The sequence below is a fragment of the Leuresthes tenuis genome, unplaced genomic scaffold, assembly GCF_036924035.1.
Source record: "Leuresthes tenuis unplaced genomic scaffold, fLeuTen1.0.hap1 SCAF_14, whole genome shotgun sequence".
NCBI classification, from domain to species: domain Eukaryota; kingdom Metazoa; phylum Chordata; class Actinopteri; order Atheriniformes; family Atherinopsidae; genus Leuresthes; species Leuresthes tenuis.
In genome coordinates, this window is record NW_027325368.1 from 12,132,351 (window position 1) to 12,151,911 (window position 19,561).

The 19,561-nt window shown below is 39.7% G+C and overlaps 1 protein-coding gene across 1 annotated transcript; it reads left to right on the plus strand.

Annotated features, from left to right (window-relative positions):
* Window positions 1-6,015: 6,015 nt before the first annotated feature.
* Window positions 6,016-18,328, plus strand: wnt3a (wingless-type MMTV integration site family, member 3A). Its single transcript, XM_072364408.1, has 4 exons — window positions 6,016-6,137; window positions 11,011-11,252; window positions 17,275-17,540; window positions 17,639-18,328. Exons 1-4 carry the CDS (start codon window positions 6,016-6,018, stop codon window positions 18,116-18,118), a joined length of 1,110 nt encoding a protein of 369 aa, XP_072220509.1. The 3' UTR covers window positions 18,119-18,328.
* Window positions 18,329-19,561: the final 1,233 nt, after the last annotated feature.

Here is a 19,561-nt window from a genome sequence, read left to right on the forward strand (position 1 = left end):
CCTGCCTGAAAGGTGTTTGCAGAATTGCAGTTTTCTATTTGCACTTGAACAAACATAGTCATTCATCCATTTCATTTCACGGGAGAAAGCATCTAAAATGACACAACACAGTCTCAACCGCATATGTAGTGACCTGTTAGCAATTCCTGCCAGGAAAATACAGGTTGCAGGCAGACAATATGGCAGATGTGTAGTGAATGGGTTGTGGCCTTGATCAGCAGGTGCTGTTGATGAAATGGTATGATCTGCTTTACGTAGCATTAATGAAACAAGACAGAGTCCAGTTGAACAGCTGCAGCCAGTGCAACCTCCCTCTCTACTGATGGCGACCTGGGATGACCTCCCTCTTCTCTTCTTCTCTGGTCTACAAAGACTCTGTTTCTGCATCAGCAATTTAGAGAAAATGCTGTAATCTGATATAATGTTCAGACTTGCTCTTGTAATCAAAGCTGTGTTGTCTCCTGGCCTCTGGAGTTTCGTCATGTTGCCTTAATGTGTGACCTCAGCACTAAAACGACAATCTGAATCCCTCTGAGGACAAACCTTGTGACCAAAAACTCCCACTGTAAATGGTTTGAGACTGCAGTTGTGGACTAAATTAAATTTTGTAGGCTATATTTGCAGAAAGAGAACTATTTGACTTCTTAAACTGAAAAGGTAAGTCTAAACTAGACATCTGTCTAAGTTCTTTTCAATCTCACAGCTTTCGAAACAGTCGATGGCTTCATTTTAGATGCATGTCTTAAGTATATTTGACAATAAGATCATCCTCCCTCTATGATGTTGATAGGCATTTTCTCTGGAGTCCACCTGTGCCTGGCTGAAAATAGTGGGTGTGGTAAGAAAGACACAAGCCTGTTTGTATAAAGTCATATTGTCAAGAGAATTATCTGCAGAAATCTGAGACAGGATTGAACAAACTCACAAATCTGATGGAGGATACAAGCACATCATCTGAATTCAAAATATTCAAAAGCATAGCAGCCTCCATCATTCTCAAACTGAAGATGTTTTCCCAACAGACTTAAAAAATCAGTCTGTCCAGCTGAGGTGAATAATTTTCAAAGATCAACGTTGGTCGGACAAAGAACCAGTTATCTTGTTGCGATAGTTTTAGCACACTGCTGATCAGGCCTTTATAGTAGAGTAGCTACGCAGAAACCATTCCCCTCTAAAAGACAGATGACCGGTTGTGAATTTGTCAAAGCAAACACCTGAATACCCATTTTAAACCTTTTAAAGTACAATCCTCTGATCTGATTGAATGATTCTTGAATTATTGATGAGTTATTGAACTTTCAGACACAATTTTCAACTGTGTGTGTTGAGGAAATTATGCAATGAACATCAATTCAATAAAATCATCCTGACAATCAAGCATAGCGATATATGCAGGAAATATAGAGTGATCCTGGGTGAAAACCTTTTCTGTAGATCCCAGGCTGGGGTAGAGGTTTACATTTTAGCAATCCAACGAACCAAAGTGTGACCTAAGAGATCATGGGAGATGCCTTGCAAAAACCGAATGTGCTTGGGTGACTCAGCCAGTCTTCACTGAACGCAGCAGTGCCTCTCTGGAGAGGCCGGAAAGTGCCTTGGCATTGAAGCTCCCCATCCAACCTGGTTATCATTTGAACGTTTCTGCAAAGAATAATGTAGGAAACTTCTAAAGGAAAGATTTGCAGAGCTTTGAGCTTGAAGACATCAGTATATGTGGTTCAATATCCTACAAAACACTGGAACTTGTTTTGTTTTGACAGTATAGCAGGAATAACTATGGTGTTCCATCTACATGCTCATTTTTGTCCAGTATTTGAAAAATTAATCAAATTTACATTTTTAAGATGACACTCAAATCTGCTTCTCTGTCTCATTTAAAATGAGTCATTTAGTTTTTTAGCTGAACTCGAATATTTGATAATCAAACATCCAGACTCTTCTTTAAACTTAAAGAGGTGTGGCAGAAACCTGGTGACTGGCAACGTTCTCTTATGATCAGATAAGATGACGTACTCACAGTGTTTTCTGTGGTCAAAAACAACAACGATATGACGTCAGACACTTCCAGGACAACGAGATTTGAAACTGACCACCACGATTCCCCTTATCAAAAACCTTTTTACACCCTGTATTACCAAGAGGCAAGCAGGCAAGATAGGAATGTCAACGCCTGTGGTAATGCCCATCCTGAAGATAAAGCCAGAGCAGAGGAGGAGCCTTTGCTTTGTTTCCCATGTCTGGAGGCTGATGGAGTGGTGCGGCTACAAAGGTAAGGGATGAGTTGTTTCGAAGTGTGCGCTCACAAGGTGCAGCAGAACTTATCACAATATACATTTCTAACCAAACAAGTTTTTTTTTTCTTCCCAGAACCTATATTTGAGGCTCCAACACAATAAATGAGAGGGCAAATCAATGGTCAGCTGCTTTAGTTTTTGTTGCCAGCCATAATGCAAAACATGATCAAAAAGTCTGTCTTTACATAATCTATGTTTGCAGTTAACTTAATATTGACCTCCAGGTTGGACAAATTAATAAAAAATGCTCCCTTTTTTATGTCTTTTTTTATTCAGTGGTAATTATGGTGTTTTGGTCATTTGCTCTTTTTTTTCAATGTGCTTGGGACTGCTGTGCTGATGCTTTACTTCGCTAAAACCCTTCATGTTCCCTCCGTGGGTAAAGGGTGCTACATGAATTTAATTGCCTTACTTAAAGGTATAAAATAATGAGCAAAGAACACAAATGATGGTCAACATAATGTTTCTAATTGAGTTATTTCTCTTCTTTTTTTCCTGTTATTAATCCATTACAGCTGATCAGATACCAATTACACTACAATGCTGACATCTTGTGGTGCTGTTGCATTTATACACAACACAAATCTTCAGTTGTAAATCTTGGTCAGTTTTGGTTTGGGGCATTCTTTGTTTTGAACCATATAGAGGTATCTTAAAAAGCAAAAGAAGCATTAATAACTTTGTGGCACATCAGGAAAATATTTATGGAAAACTGAGTGAAGTAATGAAAATGTGAGTAGTTCAATATTTTTGTACTGCATGATGTTATTGTGGCTGTTTTATGTCAAAGTAAGAGTCACACTGAGGCCTGTGATGCAGAGCAATGACAGGACGCACTTGTTGGGCATGACTCGACTTTAACTGAATGACATCACCATCACGGTGAGGTCACCGTGGGCACACAGAGGACTACTGATGTCCCTCTGTTTGCTCAGAGGGGGGGAGGCTGAATGAATGTGCTGCAGAGAAGGAGGTGAGGAAGCTCATGTACAGTTTGTTATTGAAATGATTCTCTTTGAGAACTTGTTGATTGTGTGACTAAGTATGGCAAAATGACCACATGTATGGTACATGTGAGGACTTGTATCCTCTGGAGCTATGTGGTTGTCACTCAGTGGTGGTTCTTTTATCAAATCAGTCAGGTGCCATACAATACCAGGCATCCAATTTTTTTCATGCATTTTACACTCACTGACTTGGCCTCTGCCCCAGTGCCTTCAGCTGCTGGGAGGATAACAGACTCACTTCATAGCTGCTCTTTATCTATCTCCCAAGATGTACCACAAACCCTCCACCTCTGCATTTGTTTAAATTGATTTGGAAGTTTTGTCACTTCGAGGCAGCCAAACAAATATGTACATGACGATGAGGACTATTATCATTATTACTGGTTGTATTACTGTTTTGCATAGACTTGCAGTGACAACCAAATATTGTTAATTGTGGTGGTTGTAAGGGCAACTCCCAGCAGCAGTAATTGTTATTTTCACAATGTTTTTTTTAGCCTGATTTTTGACTTCTTATACCCATCATGGCGAGGGTAACAATAGACATTACCAGTACTGTTACTTTAGGATTATAAGTTCAATCAAATGATGAATAAAGAACATTAATGTAGGAATTTATGGCCATCTGAAAAAAAAAGAGTTCAGGTCTTTAAGCAAAGGTTGTATTGCTATGACAAAGTAACAGTGTAGCAAATAAACTTCAGGTAAATGTAAATTTACTGCATGTACTTTCAAAAGTGAAAAATAAAAACATAAATTACATTTGTTTTACATTGCTACATGCATGAGCAGCAGCTGTAGGTGATCTGAGTTGCCAAATTTGATCTAACAGACTGTTTAAACTGCAAAAATAGTTTTTTTTAAGTGATCGTGGCTTTCTCAATAAAATATGAAAGTTAACTTCATTTTTAAAAGAGAACTGTCTTTAAACGGTCAATGTTGCAGCAAAGTAGCATACAACGAGATGTCAATGTTGAAACATATCCAGTAGATGGCGCTGACTTCTTATCCTCACACGACCTGTGGAGCTTTTTGAACGTGTGGACCCCCAACATGTTGGGGTCTCCACCTCTTCCAGACGAGTCATCCCAGTTTACCACTTCAGGCCTCACTGCAAATTAAAGACAAGTAAAAGGTTTGAACAATTATTCGGTTTAACACTGGAGAAGTCATCAATGAAACGAAATAATCAGGGGTACCTCCTCATCAAACACTGCAGAGCTGATACAGTTGCCTGCAGGGTGAGAACTAATGGAAAAGATGAAGCACTGCATAGACATATTGTTAGAGATGTCTACATTTGTTAAAAAATTCACAGATCAGCAGTCCTTGCAGCAAAACAACTTTTTTTTTTATTATTAAAGTTAAAAATTGTTAGAATTGAGCAGTTTACAAATCACACTCGATCAGTTCTGGGAGCTCACTGATATAAACACTTTTCCTGGTGATAAATGCTCCTGCTGATCGCCTCAAACAACAATATAAGCAAAGTTGATACTCATTCATTCGCCCAGCTTATTCTCTATCCAGATTGGTTTCAGTTTTTTCTCTTATAGGTCAAACTTTGTCCACTCCGTGACTGGAATCAAAGCGTCTACTAAAGGTTTGGATAAACATTAACTTGAATTTTTTTTTTATTTCTCTTTGAATTACAATAATTAGCATCATGCTCACAGTCTAATCAAGGCTTGCCTATATTTATCCATTATTCATTCGCTCTATAGAACCTTGTTAGTCACTGATGTCGAACATATGTCAGACGTTTTATAGTCAGTTAATCTCTATAACCTAAACTAGAGGCTTGTCCACCTCCTATTAGATCAGCCATCAACAGCCACTTAACACTTAAAATGGGAAACGGTCTTCAGCCGTTACTACTCAGTGGTGCTGCCAGTTTTATTGGATATTTTTCGTTGGAAAAATCAGTTTAACAGCTGATCATACAGCCTGCTTTGAAGCAAGGCTCTTCAAGCTGTGAGTAAGGTACAGTTAGGAGCTTATTCATATAAAATACCTCAGGATGCGTCTAATTTCAATTTTATTTAAATGACAGTTTCTGCCACTTCACAGCTAAATGGCATAGCTAAAAACGTATAGTGGCTACACACTTTACTTTTTCATATAACAATTAATTGAAGACAAAAGATCATCAAGGATTTCTTTGGATATCCCAAAGTTCTTGAGAAGAACTTTCAGTTTACGTCCATGACAAACAGGCAACAAATAAAAGGCTGCAGACCTTAATTATGGTCTCAAGCAATTCACACATATTTATTTCTGCATTTTAGAAGCTTCAAGCCAGGGAGTGAAATCCGGACAGGTTGTTATAGCTACGCAATCCACAGGGGTTCCGATGTCTATTTAAAATCCCGAGGACCCTCCCTCTCTCCTTTAAACAACATTATATATCACACTCACTGCATGCTAATGCGACCAATTCTGAATGAGCACTAAAACACATCTTAAAATTAGCTCGTTCTCGTGTTTGGGTTCACGCTGACTGACAAGGCAGCAGAGGGAACATATCATCAGAATTCCCCCTTTGGCGATACCTGCTGATTGGGTCCTAAAAACCAAGCTGCTTTGAATTTTTAATATTTGGCTCCCGAGTTCTGCCACGAGTAGTCGCGAAAGATTGTGAATAGCCCTGATAGTTGGAGGACAGATTTTTTTTTTATTTCTTTACTCTTCTGCAAATATTTCTCTGTGCGCGGATGAGCGCGCATGTTGGCATTCTGCTGGAGAGGTTTTGCGAAACTTTAAGGATGATATACCTTGGATGTTTCCTGCTGCTCTGTGGGCTTACGCATGTCATGGCAAGCTATCCCATCTGGTGGTAAGTTTTATTTTCATTTTACATCTTGGACAAATGGCGACACACATCTATTTAAATCTTGAGAAGTATCTGGTGATCTGCCTCTGTGACAGTATGGCTGGTTGTGGTTCTAATATCTTTTCTGACAGCGAGTGTGTGTGAGGAGGGTACTTCTGCTCACATATGATTAAGTTTCCCGAGCTTTAAACTGAGACGTTTTAACACAAGATGGACTAAAAGGGCGACATTAACACTGGACCTGATGATGCGAAGGATAAACCTGGAAACCTTTTAAAACCAGCTGGCGCTGACTTAAGGGTCTTTTTTCTTTTCTTTTTTTCTGTCAGAATTGCAAGTTGATTTTAAAGGTAATGGCGTGTGCAGCGTGAACGATGCTTTATTTTTTTTCTTTAGAATAATTTTATATTTTCATAGTACAGCAGGTGCAAACTTTGTGTGAATGTGAGCGCGCGCGCGTCCATGAATGATTCTGTGCGTGTGTTTTTTTGGGGGGGGAGGGGGGATCAGTGTGGCACCGTGAAACGATCAAATCAAGCTCTGGGTTGAGTGATGCTCAATCCCAGTGTAATAAAGTAAAGCCAACATGGTCTATTTAACATCATTTTTTTGTATATAAAGATGGGCCCATTTCAATGTAAACAGAACGGTCTAAGCACAACTTAATTTTAATTTTATCATACCAGAGTTTTGGTTGCCTCTTCATTATTTGGATACAACCTAAAAAAAAGGCTAATTATTTTGTTGACATTAGTGGTCACTTTCAAAGTCTGGCAGTTTAAGACTACAGTTTTGACACCCTCTAAATATCCATAAGAAAAAACAGCATTCCTGACATAAATGTAAGTCTGTCAAGAAACAATGAGTCACTGCTACTCCTGTGTTCATTACATTTAAATACATAGACAGTAGTCTGATAAAAGTGACAAATGTCACAAATTGGTGACATTTGAATTCACACTTTACTTTCAAGATAATTGGGAGCACCTGTCTTGTCTCTTAAAGTTAACATTTCATCCATAAATCACAACTGTTTTCATACAGTAGAACAAAAATAATAAATGATGTTCCATTTCTGAAAAATCATTCATTATTTAGGGGATGCTTAGAAATTGGATTGACCCTAATCTATTTCCTTTAATGGTTCCCCTGGTGGTAAGACTGATGAGAAACTAATTACATGCTCAGCTGGAAGGAAATCCTGATATAAAGGTGGGCCCACTGGACTGAGAGATGGGGAAAGAAATGGCCCAATCACTACTCTGTTATCTTGTCATTTTCCCTTTTTTTAAAAACACTTTGTAAATATATTACGTAAAAGTTTCACTTTATTGTTGTTGGATTCAAGTGTAAGTGATTTTTTTCCCTTTAACATTTGCAAAGTCAGCAAGGAAAGACCTTGAATTTCACTCAACAAAGGGGCTTTTTTTTCTTTTCTTTTTGTCTTTTTGTGGAGCCTCTTATGAATGACGAGTGAGTGAATGGCAGGTTTCCACTCTGTCATAACTGAAATGATGCAGCAAGCCAATACCTAGTCTGTGCATTCATAGTTTGATTTCGGAGGGTGTAACTACAGAAGCAACAGAGTGGCAGGTAAACATAATGGGAGGAGGCTGGCTGTATCACTCCCACCAGTACAAACAATCTGTGACTGCAAAAATAGCACAAGCAGTCACTTCTCAGTTCTGCTACGCTGACGCGATACTGATCTTTTTTTCTTCTTTAAGGATGACTGATGTATTTTCTGTGTTTCATGGCAACTCATCCCAAGTCAAATAGCGTGATTGCTTTTGGATTACACTCAATATGCCTGCATTATCCCTCCATTTGCAAACAGCATGCTATCTATCTGAGAGCTATTTCTTCTGTGAAAAGCAGCCCGGGATGTTTTGCTGACAGAAGCTGATGAACTTGCTCTCAAGTGGCCATCATAGATGTATCACACTCTACCTCTGCACTCATAGTAGTCTATGAGGAGACAGATCTGCACTAAGACAGGTTCATGTCTGTCTCTTCTCGACCTGCCATGACATAGCCTGGCTGCACCCGCCACCCCACCACCTCCTTTCCTAGTCCACCCCACCTTAGAAGATAAATACCTGGAGGTGAAAGCTTGCTGCACATTCCTTTTCCCAAACATATTCTCTTGATGTCAAAGTCGGCTCCAAGGCCTCAGGGCCCACGAGTAAAGTGGTAATTCTAAGGCACCCTGCTTGGGCTTGCTGAAATATGCATTAAACATGTGCTGGATACACTCAGATTAGAGGGGGAAAGTCTGTACTGAGACAAAAATTTTATGTCATACATGTTTTTGGAGTCAAACATATTTTCACAACATTTCATCAGTTACAAGTAAAGTCGGATTTTTGGTTAGGCAAGTCTGACAAGACAAATAGGTTTTTCCAAAGGAATTAGAGAGATTAAAGTCAAGACCACACAATAGATACCTAAAATCCATGCAAAACATTGAATACCAGTAGTTAGCTCTAAATGATTGTTGAAGCTGGTTTGCAAGAACACTGTCCTTTATGCAATTACTCCTAAAAAGGAAAAAAAACATAAATCATCCCTTGTGGAACATGCCCTGCCTCATTTCATAGACCATTTCCTAACACAGGAAGAGGTGGCGATGGATTACTCAGCCCTTCTGAGACAGCCGCATTGACTCATGATGATTTTGTGTGATAGGGCTTGATACCTTGCAGAAGTTTGTGCAAATTAGCGTGCAGAGGTGTAGTCATGATGAAGGATGATTAAAGAGGAGATTGTTGAGTTTTTGTCAGCACAAATCAAATGACAATTGTAGGGTTATCAGATGTCGTCTCTGCCAATAAGAAGCTAATCTGCAGTGTTTTCATCATTTGCAGTAAATGTACTTGCTCACTTGCAAAATGTTTTCCAAAACAATGCCAGAACCTCAGAGGTGCCACATTTTCTGTCTCTGCAGGAAAATAGGCTGATATCAAACCATCAGTTGTTTGTGTAAGGGACAAGCCAAGAGTCTGGTGCAGTTTGGGATGTGCAGGTTTCTGCTGGGAATGATGCGCTCCAGGGTAGATGGATTGACAAGGACCAAAAAGAGGTCAATTTGTGGGAGTGTCCTTATTCACTGATGGTTGCAGTAGACAAATGTGATTTCCTCTGGAGTAAATTTCAACTTGCCATTGCTTGCTTGCTCACTGGATGTCTCATTTATAATTAGCCAAAGTGGTTGAGTCAGTGAAAATGAAGCAAGCGATTCTGTGGAAACCAATGTGATGCATTGATTTTTAACACGGACATTGGCACTGCATTAACACCTGACCAAAAGCACAAAAGTGTAATAATGGAAGTGAGTCAAAGTAAGCTTTAAAATGTCAGAACTATGTTGAGGTATTCAAGGTCATCTGAAGCCATCAGTCTCGGGTCATTTGACCAGGGAGGTCTTATTTGGGTGTGAGCCTTAAGAAAAAAACACCGCCTGTGGGCGACCGTGAGGAATTTGGTAATCTTGTGATCAGTTATTAGTCCTTGAAAAATACTGAGCAGGTCAGCAGATAGTGAGCTAAATAAGCAGCAAAACACAGCTCACTTGCTCTGGCGCTGCCTTCATGGAAGAGCTGTTATCAAATCCATATCAGTCAAGGGAGAATGATCAGATAGCTCCTGCTGGTATTCAGTTTTTAGCAGAGTTGACTCTGTAAAATGACGTGTTTGAATTGCCAACAAGCTACTCTGTAGGCACCCTGCAGGAAATTTGCCAAAGATAATAGGTACCCTGCTATTATACCATTTGGCTGTTCTGTTATATTATGGAATAGTCAAAACATTGATTTAGAAACTTACCAAGGAAGGCAAACATTTCATATCAGTGGTTCGTGCGTTTCGTGCGAGAAAAAGATGAAAAGATATCTATTTTTGTGTCAACAGAACAGATATTTTAGGCACTAAAAGCAAAGTGAGGATGTTTTGGCAAATATCACAGAGATCAGTGCATGTTCTACTGCTTTGTCTCATTGCCATGCTGAAGGAGGAGACTGACACAGATGAGGGGCTCCGCTGTTTTTACATGATTGATAAGAAATGCACTCAAGAATGCATAAAACTTCAGGAAAGTTTACACATGTATTGTATGAATCAATACATCATCTTGTGATGTGAAAATGCAATATAGCATAGTCTTGCAAGCCAAAAGCTCCAATGCATTTCTTACAACTGGCTCAGTCGCATATGTGCAGTGGTACAGTTAATGCCTAATTTCAACAGTTACAAAAAGTGCTAATTGAGTGGACACAGAAAATAAAGACAGAGAGAAAGCAATAAAGGCATGACGGCAGACAGATGCAATCAGTGAACCAAGTTTGCACTTGTTGTATCTCAGAACACCTTCCTCAAAGAGAGAGAAAAAAAAAGGAGGGTAGGCAGGGGAGGAGGGGGTCTGTGTTACTCTTAATACACTCTCTGAAGTTTCAGAGTAGGGTTTGCACTCTTATTACCCTAAGCTGAGGGCCTGTTAAGTGTGCGGACAGTTAATAACAAGGTGCAGTTTTCCAAGTTGTCAGCTTAAGGTCTATGAAGACCTCTGGATGCATTGTGGACTTTCATCAAAGTCCCTCAAACAGTGCGGTGACAGGGCTGCAATTTCAATACACACAAAGGCCAGGTGTTTGCGGAGAGGGTAGTTGAAGGGATAAAGGATGCACGCCTAATGGTAACATCTGATACAAATAAACACACACAATCAGGTCAACTCAGACATAACATTAAACTGAACCAGGAGGGAAAATAACCTCCCTTTTGGTGGGGTTGTATCAATAGATGAAGTCTCAGACAAATAGGAAGCGAAGATGGTAATTATGAAAATGCAGTGACATTGTGATTACTTCTTGACTTGCAGGTCACTAGCAGTGGGCCACCAGTACTCATCAATGGGTACTCAACCTATCCTTTGTGGCAGCATACCAGGTCTGGTGCCCAAGCAGCTGCGTTTCTGCAGGAACTACGTGGAGATCATGCCCAGCGTGGCCGAGGGGGTGAAGATTGGCATACAGGAGTGCCAGCACCAGTTCAGAGGCCGACGCTGGAACTGCACAACAGTCAACGATAATCTGGCCATCTTTGGGCCGGTGTTAGACAAAGGTGAAGCTACACAGCATGCTGATGTGGATTCTGACTGAGGCTCACATTTACAGCAATTTGTCTGTCATGTACATAACTTGTCAATGCACTTCAGGCCTATAGGCATGTCGTCTCAAGCTCCCCAAATTCCTGGTGTTCTGAATTGTCACATTCTCTGCGGTTTATTTGTTAAAAACAAGCCAAAGCTTCAATTTGAGCTCTCCTTGACAGTATCAAGGTCAGGTACTTAGAATGACTTTTATTCCATTCCATTCTATTTACACTGAAAATACATGCTTTGTGATGTTGTTGATAAGTAAGGTGTTCCAAGCAACTCAGGAGAAGTGGACACACCTTGTACATGCGTATAAGCTGTATGAATACTGAAAATCAGAAGAGAACCTAAAAAGCATAATATGTCCTCTTTAAGAAGCTGTAATTTGGTTTGGATTCCGTAAGCAGGCGAATATTTACACAACAAACAACACAAAGATTCTTCAAAAACACAACTGACTTTGCCACACATCCTTGTCATGTGTGATCATGCATAAGACTGCATTTAGAATATGTAGAAGCTTTGATGATGTCTGACCCTAGTGATCTTATATTTGTGTTTAAGGATGTTCTATCCTCTACAAAGTTCTTAGAAGTTTTTCAAACCCCTTAAAAAAAAGAAGAAAAGTGACATATAGTGTCTCTGTGCTGATTAACTCTTCCATTAACTATTCTATATTCCCTTTGTCTTATATTTGCAGTAGAAAAGCTGCATTCCCTGCGTGCATCATTCATTATGCTGATTCAAATCCTTGTCTAAATAGACTTTAGACTGAACAAGCTCCGAGGGGCCTGTATGCATGAAATAATGCACACAATTAGCTTAAGTCAAGTGAGTTCTGTCTCGTTGGAGTTTTCTTTAGGAGGGGATCCCCTGAGATTTCTGTGTTTTCCTCAGAAGTACAAAACACGTGATTTTCAAGAAATGGAGATCTTCCAAAATGCAATTTTCTCATCAGATTATCATAACTTTTCAGGTATGTGTCTAATTATGCGCTCAGGTTTTAGAAATCCCCTCAGTCTCATGTACAAATAGAAAAATCACGCCAAAAAACAAAACGTTTAAGAGAAAAATAAGCATTGTATTATGTATATTTAAGAATTGTCATTCTTACAAATTAAGAGCAAGAAATATGACATGTAACTTAAAATGCTATTGAGGTGCTTGTGGATAGATTTAGTTACTGTGAGAAACCTAATTATGCTGCAGATTAGACAATGCAAAATGTGAAAGGTTTTAATGCACACTTGAGTTGCTCTCCCTTTGATGCATGTAGTTTTCTACTAACCTATTTTACTTATATGAATCATCACACTGGCAAAAATCTGTTTCTGCTTTTAGATGATAGACTTTGGCAATATTTGACAATACTAGAGAAATTAAGGAATATGTGTACAAACTAGTCCAGAACTTAATAATAACCAATAACAGATAATTCCTGAAGACCTAAATGCTTTTCCAGTTTATGGCCAACACGACTCATGTTGTTAGTTTCTTCTTTAGTTTCACAAAACCAGTTAATAGAGAGAAGATGTGCATTTTCTATTCAGAAACATTTAAAAGTTTCATCAAAATTTGGAAACAGCCATAGTCAGGCTAGTAGTTCCCTGTTATTTCAGGTGGTTGTACCAAGCTAAGCAGACCATCTTACACTAATATTTAGGATACAAACAGCTATTTACTTTTTCATGTAATTCTCATCTATAGATTAAATAAACATTAAAATAATCAATTATTGTCACTTAAAATTTAATTAAGAGGAGCAGATCACCCTGTTTCCACTTCAGAAGATAATGAACAGTCTACTGGTTGAGGGTTAGGGATCTGAACTTGTCACCTAGTTTACTGAAGATTGATGTAAACAAAAGGGCTTGGGGGTCACTCAGGGCAATTGCTTTTAATAAACTCTTGAGCCAGTTGTTAGAAGAGGCTTGAGCTTAAGTAGGTGGCTAACGATAGGGGTTCTCAATCCCAACCCCATTGTGGTGCAAAATGCCACCACATCTTTCCCACTGTCTCCCCTCCAAGGCCTAAATTGCAGGGGCACTGACTGGAAAGAGAAGGCAGCTACTGGGCTTCAGTAAATCATTTTGATTGGATTAAGGTCACTCGGGCCCTAAATAATGTGAGAGGTCAAAGTGGCTGGATTAAGTGCCTTTGTCAGAGGCCAAGGAGAGTGGCTCAGGGGCTCAGAGACCTTTGATAGGGCTTAGTAGGAGAGGGCTTCCATTTCATTGGATTTGATTGATGCTGGTGTTTGTCTGTGCATCGAGACCATTGTCCTCACTGGTGTCTGTTTGTCTGCAATTCAGACTTTTGTGTGTCAGTTTCCTCCTGCCCATGTCCACCTCATCTTCACCAAGAACATTAGGAGTTTGTTTTTACAGAGGATGGATTAAGATGGGGAAGGAAAGACAATCGTGTGAAATGAGTTGAGATGACAGCTAAAAGAGCAAAAGAATGAATGGAAAACTTTTAATTGGTGTTTCTTGCAGAAAGCAGCTTACACAACTTGAGCAGCAAGCTCATGTTCAGTGTGATCACACACTGGTTTGACCACACACAAACATTCATAGAGTGAAACAGCTGCTGCCTTTGAAAGAGAAATATTCTTTTTGTTGTTCTCTCTCTCACATATGGTCTGAACCTCGCTTTAAGTTTCTATCGCTCGCCACACCCCAAATCATGAGCCCTGCCTTTAGGCTATGTCTGCGTCAGCACTCATTAATTTACATTAACTAAAGTGTCAAAACATGCACTGTTGGAATCTGCCTGTGATGAAAGATAATAGAAAGCTGTGCAGGTGCTCTTAGTTCACACGGCCGATCCCAGAGCTGTTTCGGCATTCCTGCTATTTACAGAATACCTACTTACTGTGTGGGTGTAATCAGGCTCCAGTTTTTGAATCATGTGATAAAATTAGTGAGGATAACTTTGCCGGAAAAACTGGACACTCACCACGTTACAGGTGTTGCCATCCAAGCAGGTAGAGACTGACTTAGTCTGATCTCAATCATTTGATTAATTGTAAACTCCAACTGTACAATACGACAAATGTGTAAAGGACACCAAAAGGTTTAATTATATTGTATCTCTGACTTACCAAACGTATATTTCCTGTTGACAACAGCTTTGAATGGCAGGAAATATAACCTAAATCAACAAGTTCCACCTAAACTAACCAGGAAGAGGTCAGGAGATGTGGGTTACGACCTATGACCTGAGGATGAGAAAGTGTAACTATTTAGGATGAGCTAAGAGGTCTCTGCTTTTCATGAGACGTATGTCTCCTCATGCTGGGGGAGGGAAGCAAGCGCACCAGTATATCATTAACTCTGGGCAAGAAAGAAAGAAGGGGTGTGGTAAATGGAGTTGATGGAGGGACCTTAGCCCCACTCCCTGCTGGGCACAGCTCAGAGCACAATATCTTCGCAACCATGAGATTAAGCAGGAGAAAAAGTGCTTTTCCCCATTCACACGCCCTTTAGATTGTTTTATTAAACCATTTGAATAGGGATTTCCCTGTCTGCCGACAAGCGGGGTCCAGCCAATGCATAGTTCTCTGTTGCTATGACTTAACTTGGTCCCCACTAATCACTAGCCGGGGCAAATTTCATATAAAATATCTTGGGCCTTTGTGGGACTAACACAGCGTGACAGTGACAGCACAATAGGGGATTCAACCCCCCAGCAGGTTGTAGGGACCACTTGGCCTGCCGGGCTCTGGCAAAGTTTGGTGGTAAAGCATTGTCTGAGAAAAAAGTGTCCTTAAATTGGCCATAAAACTAAGAAAAGCTGTGGAACTAATGCAAGTGCTGGCATTCCGCAGGTGAAGTAAATGTTATTACAGGTGCATTTAGCCTCGCAGTGATTTAGAAAATATCAAGCATGATATGTTATATCAGTAGTCATTTAATTAAGTTTTTATCTTTACCATCAAATGATTTTCTTGCTTTTACTGTAAATGGCAAATCTTCTTTCGAAGATATCATGACTTATATACTAAAACATGTATATACCATCATATCCAGGTGTGTTAGATATTCTACGCCTTATCGAAGTCAAAGGGTGACTTCTGCAGCTAATGGTGACATACTCTGCACTGTAGAGCTTTATATTTAGCAGCAGCCATCTCTTGGCTTTGATGGTATCTATATGGTAGATACTGAACCTTTTTTATTTGGGAAATTTATATCTTTATAGATCAACAAACCTTCAAATTTGTAGGCCTCTTACAGGAAACCCATGACTTTCAACATCTCCTTACAATTTATCTTTTTTCAAGGCTTGCCCCTCAGTCACACACACAGTTCCTGGGACAAAAGGTGTTCCCTTTTACACCAGTTTCCCTTTTCCATTCTTTAATGATTTGCAGTATTATTTTCAGTTGGCTCCCATAAGAACTCCTGAAGTTCTATTACCAGATTTTTCACACTTTTCAGATTTGAACTAAACTGATAGCCAAGCAATGGTTCATATGGTTCCAATTTGATGTGTATGGATGAAGAAGTTATTGTCTTAAATAACTTCTAGCAAATCTTAAATCTCTTTTTTTAAAACCTCAAACATTTACATAGGTTCAGTTGTAACTCAAAAATGAAAAACACAGAGTTGAAGCCCAGGTTTTGTCAGTTAAAGACAATGCATGATGATTTATTATAGCAGCAGGTTTCCTCATGCTCCTATTTCCATTTTGTGGTGTTCAGGACTTTGCAAAGAAAAAAACACTATAGTTGAAATTATCTTTGTTGGATGATAGAATGCAGAATGAATAGTGATGAATAGTGATCAGATGTATATTGAACGTGAGTAACCTTGTATGCATACAGAAAGGGCATGAAATGGGTGGTGGAGGATGCCAGTAGACTTTTCTCTTGCATCATTGTTTCTAATGCCCTTTAGTCCTCAAACTGGTTGGAACCTGCTGTAAGGGAGGAGCTCCTGCTCCCTTTAGCTTTATACGCCTTCTTTCTTTCTTTCTTTCTTTCTTTCTTTCTTTCTTTCTTTCTTTCTTTCTTTCTTTCTTTCTTTCTTTCTTTCTTTCTTTCTTTCTTTCTTTCTTTCTTTCTTTCTTTCTTTCTTTCTTTCTTTCTTTCTTTCTTTCTTTCTTTCTTTCTTTCTTTCTTTCTTTCTTTCTTTCCTTCTTTCTTTCTTTCTTTCTTTCTCTTTCTTTTTTCCTTTTTTCCTTTTTTCCTTTCTTTCTGTCTTTTGTACAAAAAGACACATACATACTCAAACACACTATCCCATGTTTATCTAATGAGCTTTATATGATCTGTATATGTTTTTACTTACTCAGTGTTATTTATTGTTTTTTGCTCTCTCTTCTGGTAATCCTAATAAATCCAGTTAAAGCAGCTGAGAAGGTACCAGGAAAGTTTTTCCTTTCATATATGCCACCCTCTTTGTGACTGGCTTCATATTTGGTCACCAAAAATTCATCTCCACGTTGTGCATTGTCCCCTCATTGTGAGGCTGTTTCCTAACCTTTCAAAAGCTTAATTGAGTCTCGTAATTATAGGCCTGTCAGGTCTGTCTCTTCCTCTCATCTCTGTGGAAGATCCTGATCCCTCTGACTCATCAGTTTGCTATGTCAGACAGAGACATAGAGGCCTTGGTGGCCTTACTCAGAGACAGCACGATTGATGCCTTGGCTGAATGAACACTCACACTGATACTTTGATAGATACTACCTAAACACATGAACCCAACAGTAATAATGGATTTAGATTTTTGTGGTTAGTTTGATATTGAATTTGTAGAAGACTAAATGAAAGCTTAGGTCCATGTACAAGGTGGTGACCTACAGCATATCATTACTCATAGCTCTAAGTTCTCTTTAAATTTAATCCTGGAAATCATCCCATCACTCAAGTGACAGTAGTTGTTCCCTCCAGCTGAGTTTTTTTATCTGCTAGATATTTCCTTTCAGATTTTTTTCCAGTCATGTACAATATGTGTAACAGAGCTCTGTGATTCTCTTTCTAGCCACTCGAGAGTCAGCTTTTGTTCATGCTATTGCGTCGGCGGGAGTGGCCTTTGCAGTGACCCGTGCCTGCGCTGAGGGCTCGGCCACCATCTGTGGATGTGACACACGTCACAAGGGCCCCCCTGGTGAGGGTTGGAAGTGGGGTGGCTGTAGTGAGGATGTGGAATTTGGAAGCATGGTGTCCCGGGAGTTTGCAGACGCAAGGGAGAATCGCCCTGATGCGCGCTCGGCAATGAACCGCCATAACAACGAGGCAGGAAGAATGGTTAGTGTTCAAGACATTCTTTTTGCCAATTTTGTTGCAGACGTTATTCCTCTTAGATGCTTTAGTAACACCTGAGTTTTTCTTTTTCAAATCCTCAGTCTCTCAACGACAACATGTTTCTGAAATGTAAATGCCACGGGCTCTCGGGCAGCTGTGAAGTGAAGACGTGCTGGTGGTCTCAGCCTGACTTTCGAGTTATCGGGGACTACATGAAGGATAAGTATGACAGCGCCTCTGAGATGGTGGTGGAGAAACACAAGGAGTCTCGTGGATGGGTGGAGACTCTGAGACCCAAGTACAACTACTTCAAACCCCCCACAGAGCGTGACCTGGTTTATTACGAAAGCTCACCCAATTTCTGCGACCCCAATCCTGAGACCGGCTCCTTTGGCACCCGGGATCGCATCTGCAACCTGACGTCCCATGGCATAGACGGGTGTGATCTGTTGTGCTGCGGCAGAGGCCACAACACTCGGACTGAGAAAAGAAAAGAGAAGTGTCAATGTATTTTCCACTGGTGCTGCTACGTCAGCTGTCAAGAGTGTATGAGAGTCTATGACGTTCACACCTGCAAATAGAGATGTAGTGGCTCTCCTCTTTTCTCACCAAAAGACTCCAGTGGGCAGCAGAACATAAACAGGTTCTTTACCTACGGGACCTGCATAAAGCTGTCTGACCTGTCTGTGGACACTCATGAACAACTGCCTTGTGTTTTTGTGCTGTGATGCTACAAAGAGCCAGTCTCTGCTGAAATCAGCTGAAACAGTTGAACAGATATCTGAGACCATCACGATGACCACCATCACATATGTTGGTATCTTTAGCGATGATAAAAAAATATTTTATTTGCCCATGTAGGAAAGGAGGACTGTTGGCTAATAGACAAACACCATATTGGTGATTTCTTTTTTCCTGCGTTCTAGGTAATTACTTTTGTTGACAATAATACAGCCCTGCTGATGCTTTCAAGTCTGTGGAGCAAATGATGATGTGACATTTTACTGAAAATCAACATTTAACCATCACTTGCTTATTCCAGAAAAAGACTTTCCAAGCAATTTACACGATCAGACACTCAACAGCATGCATTCGCCTCTTTGATATTTTTAGTATGTTTCTGCATGTCTGAGAACTAACATGATCATTGTGAGAGTGAGTTTGTGTTTCATAGTATTACTGATGTTTGGGTAAGAATGCACTTGCACCTGAGTGAATGTAGTTTTTTTTTTTTGTTTGCTGTGATGCGTTTATATATTCTCACATTCTTAAGCTAACAAGTTAATATCTGCTTTATAAAACTAACTTTATGTGAGGCTAGACGTGAGCCACGCCTGCTGAGCATCAGCAAAACGAGGAGATACACAGTACAATACAAATTTTCCCCGAACACGTGAACACACCTAAAGCTTCTCATAAAGAGCAGCAACACTTCGAACAGCAACGAGATTTATGACCAAAGACGAGGAAAAAAAAGCATCCGGTGGTCAAAAGCTGTAACTTAGTCTGCGAGGTCAGCACTTGTGTCCTGCTGAAAAATATGAAGCATGTTCTCCTTGTTTTTAACAGTATTAGCAATGTGTGTGTCGTGTGACTCGATGAGAGGAAGACTGTTATTTATGAAAGGGATTTTCCTGATATGTTTTTCTTTGCTTTAGAACATGTAATATTATTTCAACATTTGATCAAGTAGAAGTTTACTCCCTGGTAAGATAAGACAAAAAGAGCAAGCAAACTGCACATAAAGCTGTATCATATAAGCTCTGTATGGTGCAGCATCGTTTGCAGTTGCCATAAAATGAGGACCAAAACCTGTGTACATAATGATTATTAGACGAGAGCTTCCTTTTTCCCCTAAACTTAACAATAAGCAGCATCACTGAAACTATCAATACTTCCCTCAATTAAATGCTGCTAATATCTGTGTGTGAGTCTGTTTAGGTCCTTCCGTAGAGTATGCCTTTGTCTGTCTGTGTTACATGTGTATGTTTTGCATGCATAAATTCTTTCTGTGAAAGAAATCT